Source organism: Gymnoscopelus microlampas (assembly GCF_963454915.1).
Source record: "Gymnoscopelus microlampas genome assembly, chromosome: 8".
In the NCBI taxonomy this organism is placed as follows: Eukaryota; Metazoa; Chordata; class Actinopteri; order Myctophiformes; family Myctophidae; genus Gymnoscopelus; species Gymnoscopelus microlampas.
Genome location: NC_139945.1, coordinates 45169038 through 45193445, shown reverse-complemented (window position 1 = coordinate 45193445; position 24408 = coordinate 45169038). Strand labels below are relative to the sequence as shown.

At 43.1% G+C, this 24408-nt stretch overlaps 1 protein-coding gene across 5 annotated transcripts in view; it reads right to left on the bottom strand.

Annotated features, from left to right (window-relative positions):
• The window catches only part of LOC311049825 (neurobeachin-like), a 302517-nt gene that overhangs the window by 110950 nt on the left and 167159 nt on the right, over positions 1 to 24408 (bottom strand). The window contains exons 31-37 of one of the 5 annotated variants that reach the window (XM_084063694.1): positions 23312 to 23438; positions 22278 to 22388; positions 21154 to 21281; positions 15642 to 15703; positions 10296 to 10360; positions 6535 to 6643; positions 4043 to 4209 (exon numbers count right to left, since the gene is read on the bottom strand). In XM_084063694.1, coding sequence (XP_083919820.1) covers positions 4043 to 4209; positions 6535 to 6643; positions 10296 to 10360; positions 15642 to 15703; positions 21154 to 21281; positions 22278 to 22388; positions 23312 to 23438 — 769 coding nt within the window. Of the gene's footprint in view, positions 1 to 4042; positions 4210 to 6534; positions 6644 to 10295; positions 10361 to 15641; positions 15704 to 21147; positions 21282 to 22268; positions 22389 to 23311; positions 23439 to 24408 lie in introns of all 5 variants that reach the window. The other 4 variants (XM_084063690.1, XM_084063692.1, XM_084063693.1 and 1 more) reach the window with 4 other exon arrangements.

Sequence of the window (24408 nt, the reverse complement as noted above, 5' to 3'; positions counted from 1 at the left end):
AACGTTGACAATCAATAGATCAGTCAGGTTAGGTTAAGGTCTGCTGTGGGGGGGCCTGGGGTGATGGTCTCCTCTCTCTGTCAGCTGTCAGTGATGTTGCTGATGTCATCAGCAGACACCTGCATGGGAACAAAAGGAGCTCTGTCTTCTTCAGCCCTTTTTACATTTCTGTTCGGGTGGCCGTGTCAGGACAATTAGTACCCGTGAAGTGGTGATGCATTAATGGAGGTGTACGACACACAAGAGCAAGATTACGGAAGTGAGAGTGGAAAATGTGTTACCACAAGTTGCGTTAAGATGTTAGCGGGAGTGTGTTTCTATAATGCTTAAGTTGTAATGACAGTATGTAGGCCTAGCTGTGTTTACATGAAGCCCTTTATTCCACAATTATAAGCAGGCTAATAGCCCCTTCAGTAGAAAAATGCCTCATGTAACCACCATAAAATTACCCATTTTGAGCTAAGCTTTGTTTGAAAGGGGTATTTTAAACCTTTTATACTAGTCTCAAATTTGTCACGTTAACGCTCCTAAAGAGTACATATCACTGGGATGTTTTGACAGAACTAATTATTTGAGGTAATTTGATACTTACATAATACATTAAGTAATAATTGTTACTTATTTTGCTAAGAAGAAAAGGTCATACTGTAGCAAGTGACTAGCAAAGGTTTTTAGCATAGCTGAAATAAGGCATAAAGCAGTCCAATGTCTTGAAAGTTATTATTCCTCGATGAATTCATCAGCCTCGCCTTGACGTCTCCTTTCACTTCAGACGAGGCTGAACTTTATAATCCACTGGCAGGGTTCAGAGGTCAACAGCAGAGGGGACCAGAGGGCAGGGAAAATCACTCTCTCCCTGGAAAAATGTCTGACATCCAATTTTCAACTTGATTTATCAGTGTAAAGCTAAAATTGATAGTGTGTCATTATTGGGCAGAGAGCTGTCTTGGAAAGCTGTATCAAAGCCTCCTCATTTTGATTTAGCACGGCGGATCAATACAACCCTATACTGTTTCAATTTGAAGAGTATTGATTTTCTTACGCCGACTCAATACGGGGGACATTCATCATCAGCCAAGCATATAGTATGATCTCGCAGGCCTCCATAGGGGTCTGATCTGTTTATTCCTCACTCAGGTCACATGACTGCAAAGCTTTCCAGCCACATGGAGAATATCTCTTTGTCACCGCTGTAGTGTTGTGTGTCTGAAATACAATCACTCACACCATCCGCCACAATGAACACAACAGTGTGACAGGGGAAGGGGGTTAGCGTTGCTGCTAATAATCTGCAGATGTTTGTTATGCAGCCCGTACTGCTCATGGCCTGCCACATCTATTGCTGCTCAAAAGACCTGGCCAGCCAGGTGGCTTCATCAATCTGAACACCTTGAAAAAAGGGAACAAATACATGCTTTGCAGGGGGAAAAAAAGAAGAGGGAGGAAAAATGCTTAAACATAAACATAAGCAATCACTGTTTTTCTGCTCCTTGCATGAGAGGAATTGTGTTTATAATTTACAGTATTCTAAGAAAATGATCAATATCCTATAGCATGTCTCCAGGCAGAACTTAGGAGTAAAAAGGAAAGCAATTTCAGTGCATAGGGTGAAAACAAACACTACACTACAACTGAAGTTACACACGCACGCACGCACGCGTACGTGTACACACAGACAAACGCGCGCGCGCACGCACGCACGCACGCACGCACGCACGCACACACACACACACACACACACACACACACACACACACACACACACACACACACACACACACACACACACACACACACACACACACACACACACACCATGGGCAGTCACAAATAACAGACAGCCACCTCAAAATGCTTGAGGGCTTTATATTTTACAAGAGCAGCATAAATGGGAAAGTTAATGTAGCATTGAATAAGACTAAGCCGTTGAACTGCAACACTGCCTTGAGCTTGAGAGCATATTGCATCATTTTTCTTCCCCAGCAGGTTACCATTAAATTTGAATTTGTTGGAAGTTTTGTGGTATCATTTACAATGCACCCACGCTCAATAATCTTTTGTTTCAATGCAAATGCTACGCCTCTGAGAAGGTTTCCATAAATATTTGAATAAGGGCTCAGAATCAAATCCAGTATATTTTGTCATGGTTACCTCAGCTAAGGTTTAGTCAGTTTTATGAGTACCTACACTACATTATCTGAAAGCAGTATATTTTCAGACACAATTCAAATAATCATACATTTTACAATATTAATAATACATAACTGAAAATAATAGGATTGGATATCATCAGCCCTCTCAGAAACATGGTATGTTTACTTTGTTGCTACTGTATCAGCCCCATGATATAGAATGATCAAGTCTAAAATGGTTAAATCTAGCGTATCACAAAGCATGTAGATAGAAATAGCAGAGCTTAAATTACTCCCAGACAGATTAAATGACTCCATGAAAAGAGAAACCCTAAACACATCCATGCATGATGCGTTGTTTTGAATGACAAATCTTTAAGCAGTAAAATATAACTAAAAATGAATTACACACCAGTTTATATATTTTTCTTGCCATTAGTAAACTATGTTTAAGACATAAAACAAGGCCAGTTCTAGAGAGTACAGTTAGACATCTGCATTATATTTTCAAAATGTAATAAAGCCAAAGCTACCGTGTCAGCAAGGAGGCAAAATTTGTTTTGGCAAATCAGCGGGAGCGGTTTCTCTAATCATGTGTGGAACGTCGTTCAAGCTCCTGGTCTCTGGTCATAACAGAGCTCCCAGCTCAGTTTTAAAAGTATTTGGCTGAATATCAACAAATTTTCTTTTGAAAAAAGGCAAGTATTAAGTATCACAACAATATGTCTCACTGCATCCCTACCAAGCAGCAGTAAAGACCTCCCAGTTTTGCCTTTTGCCCCAATGTATTTTCTATAATAAAAAGAATATATGAAATACTGTTAAGTCATCAGCACCATTAATTATATAGCGCATAGTATTTTTAGCACCAGCTATGAAAATCAACTCCCGATCCTAATCCTCAACTGTTATTTTTTTAAAGACTGTCTTTACTGAGAGCTTTGTATGTAGCAGAGTGGTTGGAGGCGAGGCAGGCAGTTATTTTAACAGGACCCATGGGGAAGACTGCAACTACCACCAGGTGCTGTGTTGTGTGACTGAGAGGGTCAGTGAGAGCCTGGATAACACAGCAGAACCCCCCCAACTCCCCCCTCCCCCAATCGTCTTCTTCCACACCAGCCTGTCGGACCACAGGCCAATCAACTGTCCCCTGGGGATTAAGCCACCACAGTGTAATTGAGTTTGCTGACCCAATAGCTGACCCTATTGGATCCTGGGAAAATGACATTAACTGGTGGTCCTATCTCATTGCTGTCTCCTGTGGTGCGCAGGTAACTTTTGTCCTCTGGGCTAGACCTAGCATGGACCAGCCACTGTCCTCAGACATATATTTGTCTGAGCGTGGTCTTCGCATGCCCTAGTGTGAGGTGTTACCAGAGACAGTATAATATAAAGGATACAGGGAACTCCATCAGCTTGCAATGGGAAAATTCCAAACACTGAAGGTGGCGGCACCAGCAAAGTAACACGACAGCAAAGCTCAATATCCACCAATCGTAGACTTGTATTGAATGTTCTTAATCTCATCCTTTCATAAGGCAGTGGTGCATCGTTAAATGGAAAAAATGGTTACACAGTAACACACTCACACAATTAATTCTGTTTGTGTGCCTTCACCATTCATTCCTGCCCATTCTCTCAATATTGGCTGCTCGTTGAAACATCAGCTGCAGGGAGGGTCAAAGTTGAATTTGGTTGAACTTTTAGTGGAGTGAACTCGTGTTGTGCTCACCGCAACACCAGAGCACAACAAGAGCGTACAACTCTTCATTGATTGAAAGAACTGCTGCCTATCTGCGTCCTACTGTATGTGAACGCACCATTATGTCAGAATGTGCTGTGTGTGTGTGTGTGTGTGTGGGCCAGATTCCCCCATGCACAATGCTTATTGTTGAAGATGTTTACTGTACCTCTGGGCCAGGTTCCCCCATGCACCATGCTTGTTGGTGAGGATGTTGACGATCTTCTGTTTTAGCTGGTTGGCCGTTACATGGTCTCTGTGTTTAGCAGCGCTGATGAGGTGATCACAGATCTTCTCCTCTTCCTTTCTGTCTGCAGCGTACTGGGCACAGTTGGACTGCATTCACGAAGAAAAATAAAATGGTGAAAACTCGTTGGGTTGAGCGTGTCGTTGCCAAAGAAAATTACATTGGACATTGTACTAATAACATTTGAAATTGTTTTACTTGCATAAAGCCAGAGGGATATATATCCTCTAATGGCACATTTGTCACCCAGAGAAATGTTATGGCTTCACTCAACACACTTGAGTGCATAAAGATATTAGTGGACAGCTGAGAGATATATTTCAGCTCCCTTGGAGGAGTGCAGTAAATCATGGTGAGCACATGAAGGTGGCCCAGTCTCTAACTGTGGACAGATGAGGTTCCCTGTATGCAGTGTGCTTTGGTGCTATTAGCAGACAGACATGAAAATATTCTTAATTGATCCACATATAATGTAATCTTTCATGGCTTGCAGAGATATCAGATATCATACATATGCAATTTCCAGCTGCATCCATATCAGAAGAAATGCACTCCATGCATGCTGTGATTAAAATGCATGATTTCAAGAGGTCATCCATAATAGTCTAAATAGCGTTGTGATTAAATGTCTAAAGCAGAATGGAAAGGGTAAGGAATATCCATTAAAATGACAAAAATGATATCACATAGATAGGAATTTGTGGATTGATAATGGATTTTAAAATAATTTTCAGTTTCAAGTATTCCAGGTGGCTAAAAGTAATCTAGATGAGCACATCAGACTTCATCTCTGCTGCTAAAACAAGATTGTCTTACTATGCTGCCCTGGGGGAGATCCCCTGCTAATATTCAAAATCTAATTTGCTAACAGAAGCTGGAAGTTAATTGAATTTCCTGCCTTAAATTTGAATTCTGTCAGATAGTATACCTCAACATATTCTTCATATGGCAGATAACTCAATCTCTGCTTGTCATCTCACGTTACCATGTGATGCTCTGACAAATATCAAACGTTATTTATCACTTTAAAGGATTTGAAGCTTCGCCCTGACACCAACTTAATTGTAAAAATGTCTTATCTGCCTCCCGAATCTTCCATCTTGGAGAGGGGGTAATAAAGTAGCGTCAGGCCTCGATGAAAAGTGTTGGCTGTCTGGAGTTGGCAGACAGAACGGATGAGGCCAGGTACAATCCCCCCCCCCCTCTCCTGACATTGCATATCTAGCCGTCTCTTCCAGTTTATCTAGCAGGTCAAGGATCCTCAAGAACTGTATATCAAGCAGGTGTTTGAGGATGGCTGCTTTTCCCAGATAAGAAACTCATCACTCCTTACAAAGCTGCTAACATACTGTAGGTGGCGGAAGTGTGTGTGTGTGTGTGTGTGTGTGTGTGCGTGCGTGCGTGCGTGCGTGCGTGCGTGCGTGCGTGCCACTGAGAGTGTGTATGTGAGATACATTACACACACACAAACATTTGTGTTCTTATGTGCCACCAACTTCAAACGAACTATCGGTGACACTTTCTGTAGTCATTTTCTTGATATCTGTCCCTAACGCTGATAAAAAGGATGCATGCGTCTCAACTGCCTATTTCCTAGAATGGCTTACTGCTAATTGCAGTACTTTCGTAAGTAGGTTAGGAAGTGTTATGTTTTTGTTGTTATCGTTGTTTTTGCTATATGTTAATTCTTGACATTATCTGATCTGCCATGGGATTCTCTATTTAAAACCCTTAGGATAAACTTAAAAGCTTAAATACTTATCAGCAGAATTAATGCAATTTAGGAAAGTATTAAAAGAGTGGTATTCTTCATGGTGTGACATGGAAGTGGTTTGATATGCTGGAGATAAATACAGTCTCAGGAGGTCATTCCATAAATGGGTGGGCTTACAAGTAAATCCCAAGTTAAAAACGCACTGGAGTACCATTTCACTTTCGATTATTAAAATCATTAGGACTCGAAGGGTAAGGAAGCTAATCCTCCACAAGGATAAGATTAACCAGTAACACACAGTACAATTACTATTCATTATAACAGGATTCCCTTAGAGGACATTAGCACATGCAGTGACGCAAAATTCTATTTCCATGCCAGATTTTAATTCCTAGATGCAGTATTCAATAAAAAGGTGCTACATGGCCCGGACGGTTGGCAGGTTCGACTCCCGATCCCGAATACCTTTGCTGTGTGTCACCCCCCCCCCCAATCTCTCTCCCCGTTTCCTGTCAGTCTACTTTCCTATCAATTAAAGGCAGAAAAAGCCCCAAAAATATCTTTTAAAAAAAAGGTGCTACATGTATGATGATTAAACTTAAATTTGTTTCATATTTCAGTTAATCATTGCAATCCTCTGTGCTCATTTCTAACACAGTTTGAGATGGAAATACAGCACTGCATGAATTAACTACTGTACCTCAAAATCAGCATGTTTGTGGACATCCTCTGCCCGCTGTCTGTTCAGGATAAACTCAGCTTCATTGGCAACCCGAACTATGTGGTCCTTCATAGCATGGCAGAGCAACCTTTAATAGCACAGAAACAATTGAATGCAACATATTACAGGTCACATTATGCATGATGTAATTGTCAAAGGGTATTATAAGATATTTATTAGCTACCATCTACAGTACCATCGTGGTACCACTAAGCAAAGCATCTTAGATTAAAGCGACTGTGGTGTGTAGGGCTAATGCAAGATTCTGGCAACTGGGAGAGGAGACGAGTAATCAGCATCATTTGTCTGTATTATGCAGCAAGGCTGTAGGTCAGTGACAGATCTTTCTGTAGCATTAAGGAGGGAATGGGGTGTCATTAGAGCACTGAAGCACGTCTGGCACATGCCTGATTGACTGTGGATCGCTCTCCGCTGACCAGAACGTCGACCCAGCCCCCATATTGCTGACAACTCGGGCCATAGACCACATCTTCCATGGCTGATTCCGGGGGCCCATGCCCATACTTACATTTAAATTCCAATCTCTTTAATAATTGAATACACCCTGGCTATTGTGTGGAGATTATATGCCATTTTACACATCATTAGGCCAGCTTTGTTTTAATTAAAGAGGCTCTGTTCCTCTCCAGTGCTTGATACAGACTGTAATTTCCCTTCTGTCCCAAGGAGAGGCAGTAATCCCGAAGCTGCAATCATCAGCTGCTGCAGCCTTTAACTGTTGACAAGCAGTCATTTATAGATAGACCTTCACAGCTGGAAAAGAAAGACTGAAAACACTGAGGATTTGAAACCAACAGAGTAGCCAAGCCGAGGTGCCGTTTATAGTGGGAACAATTTACAGCTTTGTGTATACAAAGAATGTGAAATTCTAAAATTAAAGTAATAAATGTGCCCTAACAAGGGACTGTCAAATTTTTCTTTTGCCTGACTTGCGTCTGTCTGTCTGTCTCGACTGTCTGTCTGTCTAACACTTTGGTACCAAGCAAATGTTTTTTAAATCTGGATTGCCTTGGACATTCATACTCCCTGGAGGACGATGAACCCTACTGATATTGGTGACATCATGGTCTTTGCATACAAGATATGGCCAAATGGCCAAAAACACATTTACATAAAATGTTGTAGACATGTTTGTGATGGAGCTAAAGTCTAGGGGATACGTCTTTCACATCGATTGTCCAAAAGGGGGCACGGCAGTGCGCAGGACCTTGACCTATCAAAAATGGGGTATAATTATAAATTGAAATACATGTAGGCTGTAATACATGTAATACTGTAATACATGGAAATGACATTTCCATAATAAATTTGTCTTGGGGCAAGGAAGACTCAGTTTAACTTTACACATTGACTGTTAACCTCCCCAGCCCAATTGTCACACCTTGTGGGTGTCACCGACTCGCCAGTTGACCCCCCCAGGCCAATGCCAACGCCTGCTTCTGCTGCTGATTCGCCGGTTGGCCTTAGTTGGAACATGCCCACTTTGAGTTTGTCAAATGTATATTATGCTAGTCTACACCTATATGATGAAATCTTATTTTACTGTAGAAATATGAAATCAAACCTTTCCCAAAAGTGAATGTGGCAGTGAGCACGGCTCTGCAAACCTTTAAGAATAATCTGCATCCTACTGTAGGTGGGGGTTTGAACTTTACTGCGCCCATTTCCTAGTTTGAGATGTTTTAGACCCAGCAATGAGCACAGGGATAAGGATGGCAATGTCAGTCTGTCAGTTCAAACCACTAAGGTCACGTGGATTGTAAGGAACTAGGACATTTAGACTCATAGTCCAAGTATTGTGAGCCTAAACCATTGCTGTGGATCGGTGTTCCTGATGTTGGTGTGTGAAGTTAGTGATGTGACAAATAAAGTTAAAACAACGTAGTGCTGAGCGAGACATGCAAGTTGGGCGGCTCATCTGTCTTCAAGCAGGGAAAAAAATGCTTGTGAAAACATTTGAGGAGGGAAATAGGCAATGTAGTAACAACATCTTGATTCATATTTGATCAGCACAGTCTAGTTTGACAGTTTGATCTGAGGTTCGCAAACCTGGGTTGTTGCGCTGCACGGACCTACAGACTGTGAGTCATCGTATGAAACACGCCCCATGCAAGATAAACGGTTGTGATTGGCCCAAGCCAGATCGGCTGGAAATCTGTCTGAATGGGAGGGGGGCCAGATGCATCTGCCAGAGCAAATAAAAAAAATGAACTGGCAGTTTCTTCTGGTTCCGAGGCTTGTGCTGTCAGTAAAGAAAAATGTAACACATGCATGTGCATACTGTATACTTGAGAGGGAAACACACTGGTGCATGCTGATGCTCTTTTCTGCAATAAAATGTGCAGCTGAAAAAAGGCAACTTCCCAGAGACACACAGCTACTTTACAGGGCTGGTGTTTGGCATAATTTGTTGGTGTTTCAAAATGCACAATGTTTCTGAAAAACATCTTAGGCTGAGAGCTTCATGGTATTTATCAAAAACACTCGAGATGCCTTTTCAGGAAACATGTTGCTTTCAACTGTATTCATTTAATTATTACTATTATTATATTCAAATGATGTGTTTGATATTTATGTTTGATAATGCAACAATTTAATTAGAAATGTATGTTCACTACACTACGTTAACCCTGGAATAAGTTTGTCAAAATGTGTGGGAAAAAAGTAAAACAATTTAATACAAAAATAGCAAATATATCAGATCTAATGGGAACTATTTGTTGAATTAATAAATAGGGCTAAGTGGTTAAGAAAACAAATCGAACCCTGTCATTAATTATCATGTAGAGGGATAGATTTCACTATTATTCACCCACTGAACTGGCCACTTTTAGCATGTTTGAAAGCTGTTATGGCTCTAGTAAATAGCAAGCACAATATGCCCCTCTTGTTTTGTGTACAGTATGTAATGTCATTAATGTGTATGTCAGCGGGTCATTAGGACCTTGAAGGGGAGATGGGGCAGAGTTAATAAAGTAAAAAAAATGCCAGCAACACCCTGGACATCGCTCATCGTGTGGCTGATCAAAGGCAAATTTATACTCCACAGCATATCAGTGCTGCATGCTGAAAATAGCCGACCTACAAGCTCACAACGCATCCGCGACACGTTATGAGCTTGTAGATCGGCTATTTACTGCGCACAACACCGTCGTGCCACAAAGTATGAATTGGGCCTAAGACTGTTTGTTCCAGGGCCAGCAGGGGACAGACTGGGTTCTGGCTGGGCTAAGGCAAGAGCCTGGGCATTGGATCAGTTGGGCCAGATGGGTCAGCAGATGGACAAGGAGGCTGAGCTGCCCCTGATCTGCTCCACAGAACACCCCAAGTCTGGTCAGGCTCAGGAAAAGAGAAAGATGGAGGGACAGAGAAAAACACAAAGAAAGGAACTGAGATGGACAGGACATGCAGGCATATGGCAGAAGGCAGAGACGGGTATTAGATGAGGGTGACTACACTCTTGTGTGGATTTTCTAATTACAATATTATTTACCTCTACCCCCTAAAGTGTAGTGTATGGGCAAAAGGGTTCTGACTAATCTATGCCCTGATGTGGCCCAAATAAACGTATTATGCTGCCATGGAAAAGCCAAAGAGATGAACATTTTTATTTAATAAAAGAATGATTAAAAAAAAAGATAATGGAATGACAAAAAAAAGTACAGCATTTAATAATCAATCACCTTATAGGACGCTATATGCATTGAATGGATACCTACCGCCCTTCGTTGATTAGCTCGATAAAGGCAAGGCCAGCATTCTTCTGTATGGAGTTTTGCCATTCCTATAACACATGAGGTTTGCTGGGATTGTTAATCACAGTACACAGCCTTTTGGCTTTCAGAGTGTAAACCGTTAAACATAAAAAACATACCTCATTACATGTTAATAAGCAATGTTAGAAGTGGGTTGTAAAAGTCATATCACTGCACCTAATTTTCTATTTAATAAAAATCTTGCGGAGGCTATAAAGAAAGAATAACAGTAATAAAACCCCTCATGGAACAGTTTCTCTGGACATACTGCAAATTGCAACAATATTTTGAGAGCAAAACACACCAATGATGAAAAATGGTACAAGACCGCAAGTAAAAAATACACTCACACAAAAATCCCCCTCCATCCGATACGCCAACACATGGAAAGAAGCAGAAGCTGCCACCCAAATAGTCAGCCTCCACAACAGTTTGAGATCATATCACGGCTGTTTGGCAGAAACCTTGTATCTCCATATTATTATTCCTTTTCTCCATAAATGAATGTCCTACTTTATACTTCATTGTATGACAGTGTCTTGCAATTGTTGCAAAAAATAGCAGATCTACAAGCTCGTCATGAAGTTTTTTGTTAAACTATTCTGATAGTGGCCTGGACCGTAGCGTGACGGTCCAGGCACCGTAGGCTGCAATACCAGCCTGACAGCGTGTCGCGGGTTCGACTCCCAGTCCCGACGACCTTTGCTGCGTGTCACCCCCGCGAACAGCGTATTACTCTAATGTCGAAGCAAGGGGGCGGGGGGTGCGGGTGTACCCGGAAGTTGAGACGCACTGTGATTGGCCAGTAGTCACTTTGAGTGGCAGTTGGGGCAAACGCAGTCAGTGGGGCAAACGCAGTCCCCACCAAAAATATTTACGATTCTGTCCATATCGGTACATAACTCGGACGGCGCTGAGTCGACTAGCAGACCTTCGGCTGGTCGTTACGGGCACTCGCGCCTGGAGGCGCTCGGGCGCAACTCCTCAGCCTCAAGGTCTGCTGAGTTGGCGCGCCTCCGTCATGGTCCAAAAATATACTTTATCGGCGAAAAAAAGGAGTCCGCGGATGACTGAAAAAGTTTCACCCCAAGCGGGAGTCGAACCCAGCCTACCAGTGGTAGTGGGTTGGGAGTCTAGTGATTAGCGAGGTGCGCCACTGAGGCCGGTGCCAAAATTGGGTATTTTGGTTGTATTAGAATGTGACGTCCTAACTCTTCTATTGTAGAAGAAAGAGGGCGGGGGCGCCTCGCCCCTTCGGGGCGAGGCTCCCGCCCCCTTGCTTCGACATTAGAGTAATACGCTGTTCGCGTCACCCCCATCTCTCTCCCCATTTCCTGTCAGCCTACTTTCCCTATCCCTCTCTAAATAAACAAATCTTTAAAAAAAAACGTACTGTATGTTCTGATAGTAATCATTGATATAGAGGTTTGTTCAGTCACAGGGGTCTCCCTGTCTCTCCAGCCCTTTAATAAACGGTAGGTGAAATAAAAAAAGGTTTTTGTGTTCCAGTTTCAATTTTGAATTGGTTGCATGGAGACTCCTGTTACTAAGCAAACACTCTATACAGCAATGACTATCAATGTAATATCAGAATATAGAGCTATTTAACAATTATTTTAACCACAGAAAATCACTTACCGGTACCCTACCTTTAACCAATAGAAACAGTTTAATTAAGTTAAGTAACATGTTTTGGACATACAAGTTTTCTACCCTACAGAGACAATATGTGATACCTTGTAATTCAAGAGATTAAAAACAATGACATTTAGTTCAAAGAAATGGATAAAAATAAGCAATGATTATAAAAGCACAAATTCTGCACTGTATGTGTGTCCGTCCTTTTCTACGCTCCATATGAAAATAGATCTGTAAACACAGGAGAGATGTAATTGAGGGATGAAACTGTATCCTCTCCCTTAAACAGAGCCATTTCCTCTGTCCCTTACAGTGACAGATTACTGAGCGGGCTCATCGAGCGCTGCAGTTTGCCTGGAAGGGATCTGAGCACCGGGCCACGGTGCCAACACTTGCTCTCTCACAACACACTCTGGAAATGATTAAAAAGCCGCTTGAGAGCGCGCCTTTCACTGTGGGAAATTCGGCTCTCCTGTGCCCTCACCGAGGTGCAAATGGAAGAGAAAACAGAGAAGGCCGCGGTTCAAAAGGAAGAGGGGGGGTTAGAAATGAAAGGAAGAAAGGTTTCCAGTTCCGCCAGCAACCTCAGTTTCAGGAATATAACTAATTGCAGGTGATTTAGGTATGAGGAAACTTTGACCAGAACTTAACATTTCAATTCAACAACTATTCTCATAAGTGCAAACTACCAAGAAAAGCAGGGGTGTAGGTGTTTGTAAACGGTTCTAATATTGGCAAAACAGTATATGATGTTCACTAATACAATAAGGAAACCCCAGATTTAGATAAGGAACATTTATTTGCATGCAGTACCAGAATAACTGTAACCGACATTGTTATTTATCATTATGTATTTCCTGTGCATGGTTGTCATGCCTGACACATACTGGTTCATGGAATACATGAAGAGTACACTACCTGACCCATACGGTGCGTTGAGTCAGTGAGATGGTGCTGACACAGTGCGAGCATCTGGTCTCCAAATGTTGCCCGTGACCCCCTCTCCCCGCTACAGTATCCGCTCGGAATAAGCTGTTCTTGATTTAGACAGGGATCATGTACAGCCCGTCTTCTGAGGGTCTGCTTGCACCGCACTCACGTGACAAAAATAAATACGGAAATCAAAGCAGATGTGAGAGTTTGGCGATGCCAGGAAAATGACATCAGGTCGGAGGGGGTAGCGCTTGAACTGTTCCGATCTGCTCTCTCTCTCCCTCTCTCTCTCCCTCTCTCTAAGGTAAGGTTGGTGATGGTTGGTGCTTCAGAGGGTTTCTTTCTTTCTTTTTTTCCTGGAGAACAGAGCCCCCAAAGAGGCTGCCTGTGATTGCAGGGATTTAGAAGTCCACCATTGTCCGTTTGAGGAGAAGTAGGCCTGACGTGCACCTCCAGAGGAAAGCAATTTGATCCCTTGTGTAAATGTAGACCATACCATGAGAACACACCTCTGGTCATGAGAGGTTTGTTGAGGTGCTTCGATAAGAAAAGTTGACATTGGTGGTAATCCCCAACACTTTGTGGGATGCTGGGGATTCATTGATGATACAGTAGTTTCAGCCAGGGTCGTGGTTATTCCATCCATTTTTTAAAAGTAAAAACAAACAGAAACAAAAAAAAACTGTATTTGAACTCTATTTATGAGCCTAATAACAGCACTACAGCACTAATACTAACCATCCAACACAGCATAGCATTTTTGATTTTCTCTCTTCCTCCTTTCCCGTGATTCAGCGGGGCACCAAGTATTTGTGGTGTCTCAATCCAACCTGTCAGTGCACAGGAGTTTTCCCTTTTATCTGCTCAGCTATGGTCTGTTCTACACGCCACATCTGGAGGCCTTCCATCACTAAATCTTCGTGGCTCCACTCTGGATCCCCCCTGTATGTTTAAGCTGTTACAAGAAACAGAGCTGCTTGACCTTTTCATTCAGCTGCCCATGCTGAGGAGAGACACCCAGTGTCTGCAGCCGTGGCCAGCCACACCAATGATCGCTGTGATTAGTATGCATAAATAAGTAAAGGAAGATCATTAGCGCCGATTTATTCATAAAAGTGACAGGTCACAAAACAAAGACAGACTAAAGGTCAGCTAAGTGGTCACCGTGCTGTCTTAAAATATTATTATTGAGACATGTGAGTAGGTACAATGAAGTTGGCATTTTATAGTGATGTCAGCTAAGGCTTGCGCGGTTATTCAAATGGCTTGCTTTGCATTTTTTTTTAAAGCTAAGGGGTATATGAAATCAAATACACTAAGTAACTGACTCACATTGTCAATCTGGCTCATTTTCATGCAAGATACATTTTAAACTTGATAAATGTTATGTACAGGCGAGAAGTAATTTAAAACCTACCAATGTTTTGAGGATGCGGTTGCTGTACATGTAATAAAATACACCCTGATAACCTTTCTGTTATTCTAAAACAGGTTGTCTTGTAGCTAGATTACCCAACAGTTTAACTGTACCCATTACCGCTACTGTGGTGTTAGCGTTTGAAGCCATAGCTCATCTAGAAGGTTCTGGGTTCTGGGAGGACAGTGGGGCATGGGTCCAGTTTCAAGCCCTCCGAGTCTGATCGATATCTCAGCCCAGGTTTCATCCCCTGAGCCCCTAATGGCAGGAACCACTGGAGCCACAGTAATGCTATCTGTGAGATGGGGGGGGGGGGTGGACTCAGGACTTTAGCAGCATGCTGACGCTCTCATCTGCAATAAATCCTGCAGCTGAAAAAAGGCAACTTCCCAGAGACACGCGGCTACTCTACAGCCAGCAGAGAAGCACTAAAAGAACAGGAATTACATCCCCTCTTAAGATCCTTCCAAAGAACAGAGTCACTCACCACTTGCAGACCCATTTCTACAAGGGGAGGAGTGCTCCTTAATCTTGGCCCGCTAATAACAAATGCATGCATATGTGGGCTGTTGAGCTCCCCGCTGGAGCAAGCTTTGGACTGGAGATATACCATGGAGCGCAGAGAGTGGCAATCCACCTCCTTGGGGCTGTGGCCCTGCAGTCTGGATCCACAAAGAGGCACCAAGTAATGGCTTCCTTATGGGCTCCCAACACAAGACTGATGGGCTGACAGAAGGTATGTTAAATATCTCCTGTTCTAACTGCTACATTGGGGCTTTGACCTTCTCTAAAACAAGGGCTTAACAAGAGATTGGAAGGGTCAGCTCTGGGGTGATCAGTCACTGGCAGCTTTGCATGAGGTGGGGCTGATTCTCTAAAGGAGGGCTTGGGATTAAGTCTCTGGGGTGTAGTGAGAAAGTCACTGGATTCTCAGCACAGTGCAGATGTCGTCATTTCTGGACGTTTTATTTTACACGAGGAACTGATGTAATATGCTCATACAATACTGTGTAATATTACTTACTCTAAGTCCTTAATTTTGCTTAAGGGTAAAAAATATATATATCCACCGTCTATAGTTCAATGGCTGTAGCTTTGTGGGAAGCTACAGCCATTTCAGGAGTCAAAGATGACTCCTAAAGATGATGATCCAATTTGCTTGATCCTGCCCTATAATGGTCACATTATATGGATCCAGATAAGACTCCTTATTAAAGGTTTGCATTTACAATGAAGAGAAAATATGTGATGGGAGGGTGGGTGAGAGAGAGAGAGCGAGAGTGAGAGAGAGAGTTCCTTGAAAGAAGTATAAAAACTCTAACCTGAGAGCACAGCAGCATAACCAGCTCAACCACAGAGGTGCTGGACTTCATGCAGACCAGACCTGTGAAGGACAGAGCACATAGATATAATCTAATTAGATATACCATACTGGTATTTCAGTTGAATATTCAATATCCATTTCAAATTATCTTAGTTTGGCAAAGAGGAAGATTATGTTTTTGTTTTGTTTGTTTGTCTGCAACTAATCTAGCAAAACACTGGACTGATCAGTGCCAAATTTCTAGCGCACGCTGCCAGTAGGCCAAGAAAGCAACTTGCCCAAATATTCTGTCAGATCATATACATGATGACTATATACATATTATACATACAGTTGACTGATGTCATAGACTGGCCACTCCTCCTGACAGATGCATAATGCACTCCACTGAGCACACAAACCTCTATGGATGTGCATACAAGAATTCACTCTTTTTATTATTTATTGTATTTTTGTATTTTTTTTATTGTATAACTACAAAGATGTACTTGAAATATGACGTATAATGTTCTTGAATTGTGTAGCTTGTTCTCTATGGTCAAAGTGTACTGTAATAGCGTGTGGTAATAAGCTAGATATAATAACGAAAGGAACAGGAATGTGCAGTTACTACATTAGCCAATAGCCAAATGACCTCTCTAGAAGGATCAATGAATATCATTATGATTCATAAAACAAATTAACTTGATTCAAAACATATTGGAAAATGAAGGGAACAACATTTGTTCTCCTTTTTATATGCTTCTGCAGAGAATAGTTAAGCATATCAAGTATACAGTATACCGTATGTATGTACTGTATATACTGTATGCAACACTACAGTATGATTTGAAAACCAGATCAAAACCAGTCAGATTGAAAAATGTGCACTTGTTTTCACCGACGGAGGCGCACCGTCTGAAGGGGACTTGAGCCACGAGAGGCACCGCCGAGCGAGCTTAGGCGAGCGAGTCGCCGTGCCGCACGTTGCGAAGTCACCTTCAGACGGTGCGCCGACTCAGCGCCGTCCGAGTTATGTCCCAAATAGGGACAGAATCGTAAATCATCGTCCCCCTAGTCTCGCTACCGCCGAGACGTCAACATGGCCCCGCCCCCTCCCGGGTAGTGAACTTGAAGAAAACGAGCACTCCTTTTTCAATCTGACTGTTTTTTCAATCATACTGTAACATATACATTGACATCTAACACACACGCACACACACACTCCATAGCCAAGCATTTTCAGGTTCTCCCATAATCTCCATTTTATAGACAGTGAACCACAGACGCGCACAGTGTACTAAAGTAAAAAGAGCCAGGTGTAAATAGATAACTTTGCTGAACAAATGGCACCAACCATTAATGATGCAGTCATAAATTGTCAAGTGTTTGTAGTCCCTTATCGCGGCTAACTACTACAGTTGGTCCTAGGGAGAGCACAGACAACCACGCGTCTCCTCCGATATAAGTGACGTCAAGGCCTCTTCTTTTCACTTGACAGTGAGGAGTTTCTCCAAGAGGACGTAACGCATATGGAGGAACACACTATTCACAGTTCCACACCCCACTGAACAGGTGCCCTGACCAGCCTGTAGGACTTGCTATAGTTGAGTGACAGAGATCACCCTCCACTTCCAGTTTCCCACCTACAAACATGTTCAATCATGTTCACAGAAGTGCCCGACCAAACCGGATGTGCCGTGGAGGATTCAAACACCTAGTCTCCACAGTGGTGGGTGGGAACTTAATGATTTTGAATTTGCAACATTTTATTTATAATATTTCAGATCAGTATGAGATATGGCCGCATTTACAGTACAATGTTCAAGCAAGTTATGCTTCCTGGAAATATTAAGATTAACTTACAATAACCTCACTAGTTTGACTTGCTGACATCAGCCACTGTGCACACGTGCAGTACATACAGTAATGCAGCATGTGAAGTATTCAGACTATTGAATGGAGACAAGATCTCTCTCTTTTGATGATGCCTCTGCAAGTCTACATCCATCTCTATTCATGAGAGGGAATCCGTCAGAGGCGGCGTGGGGTACATTCTCTGGGAGGATGTGACCCCTCTCTTGTACACAGAGTGCCTGCACTGACCTCTTGTTATAGCAGTGACACGCAAAGCCATAAGTCAGTCCGGTCTGACACAGGAGTCAGGTGGCCGGCTGACCCCGGCCATGCGCTGGTAGACAAACTAAATGCAGTTCTATTCAAACACGGCCCTGCCATTCCCTTCCTGTAAACAGGGCAGGGTTAAAGCACGGGTGAATGTGGTATATTGTGGGGCAATGCGCCGGCAGGCTGGGCCACTCAGGGGGCAGCGAGAGGCAAGGCAGAGGACGTCACAACGGTGGTAGTGTTCGCGCAGGCCTCGGCACCAACTCCAAGTGTGCGACTCAGGGTGCACTCGCTATAATTGCCGCAGTGACCACATGTCTGAAGGGGGGGGTGAAGAAGTGGGGTGAAGAAAGGGGGCCACAGGGGCCACGAGGGGCTTGACCCCTGGCAATCTAAGGAGTGATGGATGGTTGGTAATTACTGGTAAATGGAGCGCCTTTGCACTTCAGCCCAGTATTTCAACTGTAACCCTGGGAAGAGCCCGCAGAGGAAAGGAAAGACAAAGAGAAAGGGCGCAAAAGCATCCTCTTTTCTGCCATGTTGATGAAGTTCATTGCCACCAAAGCTGATTGTGATAAGTTGTGTGGAGGTGAGGTTTATTTTAACCATTTTTAACGTGGTGTTGCCTGATTATAGGCATAACATTGAATTATAATAATAATACAAACATTCTAAAATAGCTACAAGCTCACAAGCTTGCAGATGGACTATTTTTACGGCACTGTCATACGACAAAGTATAGATCAGGCAAATCAAGTGGTTAAGTGAATGGTGTAATACGGTTCTTTGACAACCCTGCACTATATATATATATATATATATATATATATATATATATATATATATATATATTTATATATATATTTATATATATATACACACACACACACACACACACACACACACACACACCGTACATACACACACACACACACCGTACATACACACACACACAGTATATTCTGTGTGTATACATACATACATATTATACGTTTTTGTGGGGATGCGTCGTTACGCCACACTCCCAGCGAGGGTTAAACACGCCTGCTGGGGAGCAGAGAGGCCCCAGCTGTCTGTCTCCAACCTTGTTTGTGGGGTTACACTCAACTCAGGTCTGGATATTTGTCAGCTTGGCCAGTCTCCTGACAGACTTTGAGTGAAGGGATCAGAGCCATATTCACACTTGTCAAGTCTCCGCTACCTGATTTCTCTTTCCATTCCCAGAGCATGTAACTTGTGTAGCTATAGCCACATGTGAGAACAGCTTTTGTGCATGTGTGGGCACCCATTCATGTGTGTGTACTGTATGCATGTGCATGTATATGTGTGTGGATGGTGTATTATGTGGAATTTGTGTCAAGACAGGCTAAGAAAAACAGAAATGTTGCATTGCATTGTATAGAATAGATGATAATACAGAATATTTTTGCATCGTGTCCTAAAATAATATCTACAAATTCCAAATATGGCCATTTAAAATCAACAACCAACTAAGCCAGAATAGATTTAATTTGTGAACGAAACTGGTAAACTTGATATCCCCACATTAGCAACAAGTGGTCAGCTTGGATGTCTTTTTTTAAAGTTTATGAGTTTTGTACATGTAAACAGACAGTAGACAAATTGTGCCTGTCAATTTCTTCCAGTAAAAAGATCAATCAAGCCACACAGAGGAATTCTCAGTGATACTTTAACTCTGAGTCTAAAAATCGACCCAAATTGTTACACAGTAAAATCCTCAGCCTTAATGTATCCATTTCTAACTCTCAGAGGGTCCAAAGTTTGGTTGCGTTTGTTCAGAGTTAATTTAACACTGAGGATTTTACAGTGCAGGAGAAGGCATTCCTTTAGCCTGCTGTAGTTCCACTATATAGACCCCTGAAACTAATGGAGGAATTGCCCGTGGGTCAAAGAACAGAGTCTGGCACTGTGCAAAGTCAAGGGAGATCATTTCACTCTGGGCACCAGCTACAAGGATGGAAAGTAGAACGTAGAAACGCACACACACACACACACACACACACACACACACACACACACACACACACACACACACACACACACACACACACACACACACACACACACACACACACACACACACACACACACACACACACACACACACACACACACACAGTACGCATGCAGAGGTGCTTGGTGGCTGTGGTGTGTGAGTGTTTTAGTGAATGCGAGCCAAAGCCTGAGGCATGGAGTGGCACCACACACAGTGAGGCTAGGTACTGGTAGAGCTGTGCATGATCTGCCAAGTTGAGGACTGGAGAGAGAGAGAGAGAGCACCGGAGGCCTTCAACACAGCCACCAGGAAATGAGCCGAGTGGCCAAAGAACTCTAGTGGAGTGTGGGAAAAGAATCATACGTCCCCTTTTCCTGTCTATAAACACTGTGCACAACCCAGCCAGTCAAAGCAAACTTGAGAACGTATGCCCCTTAACTGCTGTAATACCTACTAAAAGAAAATGATGTAGGCTATAATATTACAGACATTAATCCTGAAAACTATGATGTTTCCTTAGTAGCAGAGTACAGAGTCCAAAGCTACTATTGACCTTGTATTATTCACATGCTTTTCAAACCTTTTCATGTCGTGGGCCGTGGCCCCCAAATTGAGTTTATCAGGCTATGGACCCCCATTTCAAATTATTATAACATTGATATCAAATATATTGATGATGTGTTTGGTAAATGTCATATTTGTAAATACTAAATTCATAGAGGTGATATTGAAGTATATTGTTAGAATAGTAATTTTCTGTAAAGTACATAATTATGTAATGTAATAATTTAAATTGAATTGAATAGAGCACCGAAGTCTGACGTAATGTATGCATCCTACCTGGGTCGTCGTCGTCCCCGCCCCCCCCCCCCCCCAAATCTGAATTCCCATAGACGTGTTTGACTCATATGGATATGAAGCATCAACTGACAGTGACAAAACACTAATGTTACCGGCACCGTAGTAATTACATTTTCACCAGAAACAGACTGTATCAAATATGAGTAACTGACTATCGTAAACGATACAGAGCCACCTCCCTGACAATAGCACCGGGACAATTTGCTTATTTTTGGACCACAATTCTTATATGAGACGATTCTAAGATGACCCAGGGATGATGAGCAAGTGACGTCAGGACTTCGGTACTCTATTGTAGTTAAATTAAACTACCATTCATTATAAAGGACCCTGGGGTCCCTGGACCGCACTTTGAGAACCTCTGCTCTAGAGTAGTGAAACGTGACATAAACATGATATTGAGTATATACAGACCAAAAAAACTGTGACTCTCTCCCTTCCATACCTGTGGCAGCCAGGAGTCACAGACAATAGGACACCTCACACAGGCTTGTAGGGAATAAAAAGCATTATGCAGCACTTGTACCTTCTATGAGCAACTCTTGTCCATGGCTGCCCAGCAGGGTGCGTGACAGGAAGGGTGCAAAGTCCACAAAGATCTCCCTCAACAGCGGTGCCACTTTCTCCAAAGCTCGCTCCAGCTTGGTAGTGATGCTAAACATACAGACAGAGAGAACAGGGGAGAGAGAGTGTGAGAGAGAAACAGACAAACGGAGAAAAGAGAGAAGAACGGCGGATAGAGCAAAATAACAGGTTAGAACAAAAGAGTGATCAAAGTGAGATATAAATAAAGTGGCAACCTTCCACCTGGGTTTGTACTTGAAAATAATGGTAGGGGATATTCCCTGAGGCCCAGAGTTAAGCCTATGTGTGTCCTAACCTATCAGCTGTCGTGTGCAGGTAGACTAACAGAGCCCCACTCACTGCAGAGGGCAAAGCCTCCGTAGAGGATGCAAACAACACATAGTCAATATCCAAGACAGAGTATCACTGTTATCAGTGACGATGTCTACCTTAAGAGAGGGTTTATGTTTCATTAAAAGACATGGGCAATGGGCATACACAAGACAGTCATTTGCGTGTTTGAGGACTGCTGCTGATATGTTACCGTTGAGTATGATGTTGACATGTTACATGTCCAGTAGACAGGGTCCACTGCATTAAACAGGTTGACTAACCATAGCCAAAATCAGCTTCTGCCAAGCTTTGTGGAGCTTTGTGGATGGAGTCATACAGTCTTTGCACTGCAAGGGAGAGACCCTTATCTTCCACACAGTTGCCGTCAATATCTATAATATTCTATAGAGAAATAGTCAACTGGCTGTGGCTGTGTGGATGGAGACCATGTACAAGCAGAGATATGCATCTCAAGCTGCAGCATGCCTTTGATCCATAGGTGTGCACAGGCTGCACACCCGTGCTGTGTGTGACTTCAGGAATGGAAGAGCCTGTTTTTCCTAACAATGATGAGCAGTAAGTGAAAGGTCAGAGAGAAGCAGAGAAAGAGAGTGGGCCTGGTCGGGGACCATGGGGAGTCTCTAGCCTGCAGCCCCCTGGGAAAGTACAGTGAGGGGGAGGAGACGGTAGCAGAGAAAGCAGGTTGCAGCAGGAGGCCTATGTGACCAATGGAAATGTCCTTGCCTATGACACTGGCCTGCACCTCTGGAGGCTGCCTGGGATCCTGCCAGAGAGCTAAAGGATTTGAGCTCGGCAGGTGGCAGTCTTGGGCGTAGTGGACACTGGTCCACATCACAAATGGCACTGAAATGAAGATTAACATAAAAAGAGAGCATTGGAAAGATTCAGAGGTAACATACAGTAAGCACTGTGTAGTTCTTGTGAGAGAAGGATGGCATACTTGAAGTAATGATATTAGCTCTATTTTTAACGTCAAATAATTTTCCAATGAGGATGTACAGTAAGGACCGTGTTTTCCCATTCCAGATAAAATGCAAGTTAGGCATCGGCGAGCTCTGCAGCAAGACAGTACCATCATTGACTTCACAGTTACGGTAAGTGATGTCGGTTACTGCTGCCATGGCAACTGATTTTCTATTCCTTTAACAGGAGGACAGAGAGAGAGAGAGAGAGAGAGAGAGAGAGAGAGAGAGAGAGAGAGAGAGAGAGAGAGAGAGAGAGAGAGAGAGAGAGAGGGTGGGAGAGAAACAGTGGAAGAAAGGGACTGGGAGGGAGCTAGACCCTCAGTAGGCAGGAGGACAGCAGGAGTGAAGATGTCTGTCACAAACCATTAGAGGAAGTGAGGGAGATGGTTCAAGGTCACAGCAGGATCGACACACAAAAATGCACACGGTCAGCCACAAAAATACAGTAAAACTCCAAAACATTTCCACACCAGCACTTACATTCAAGCATGCATTTAGATTTATGATTACATACAGCAAATCTAAATTATGTACACAACACAAACTGTGCTTTAGAATATACAGTTTCTGTCCAGCATTGCAGTTCACATCCAACATCTTAGTTACCGGATAGCGACACCCTGTTGGACAATATTCATTCATGCCTTATGTAGTAGAAATGGGTGACACACACACACACACACACACACACACACACACACACACACACACACACACACACACACACACACACACACACACACACACACACACACACACACACACACACACACACAGTGTAATGAAGTGGCCTCACTGTACCTCATGTTTTCCTCTGTGTCCTCAGGCATGGGGGCCACCGTCTGCACAGCCGGGAGATTCTTACTGGTGGCCCCGTTGACAAAACTGGAGGATGTTGAGGTGGATGAGGAGGCAGTGTCTGTGGGTCCTGCAGGGCAACAGACACGGTGCAACAGACCCATAACACTGACTGAGTTTACAGCACCAAAAGTAGCAAATCCACAAGCTCACAACACGTCACAGTGCGGTGCATTGTGAGGTTGTAGATTGGCTATTCTTGGTGTAATTCTATAGGCTATATACCAACCGACTCATGTTAGCATCTATAAAAGCTTGACATAAAAGTGACATACTGTAAACAAGCAATTCATCTGTGTATCAGCTGATTATTCAGATTATGTACAGTATACAGCTATATTGTAGCTATAATTACAGTATCATTAATCATTTAAGTAAGTAAGCATGAATATATTGCTGCTGCAAGATATTAATGCTTACTTCCTTAATCTTTAGGTATACGTTTTCAAACGAGCTCCATCACTGATATGCTTTGTGCACGTGCATGAGTCAGGTCATTCTGGACACGGTGTGCTCTGAGTAAGACCATTATGACCGTCCATGTGAGAGGTGAAAGCCAGAGCTGGTGAGATCATGGGGTTTTGGGTGAGGTTCCCGACCGTGGCTTTAGCTGAAAGCACACTTTGACTTGGACACATTTCTCACATTCCTGCTGAGGGGCTGTGAGAGGAGAGAGAGCGAGTTTTTTTTAATGGAGCACATTAAAAAGGTGTTGGAGCTCCTAATGGCTCTCAGTGTTAAGTGGCTCCTTTCAGAGGCCTGGGCCACAGGAGCCCTGAGGTGGAACTGGCTCAATGCATCAGAGCCCCGGGGAGGGGGGCAACGTGACAGCAGGGGGAGGAAGGACAGGGTCACACGATCAATCAGACAGGAATACACACTACACACACACAAACATGTTGTGTGCACTACACTGTGGGCTTGAATCCTTCACGCAGTGAATATAACATTGGTTTAATCGTTTGCTTTCGGGTTGAGTGTACATCATGGAATATTTTGCCTTGGTTGTAGGAGGAAGAATCCCGAAGGCCATGCAGCAG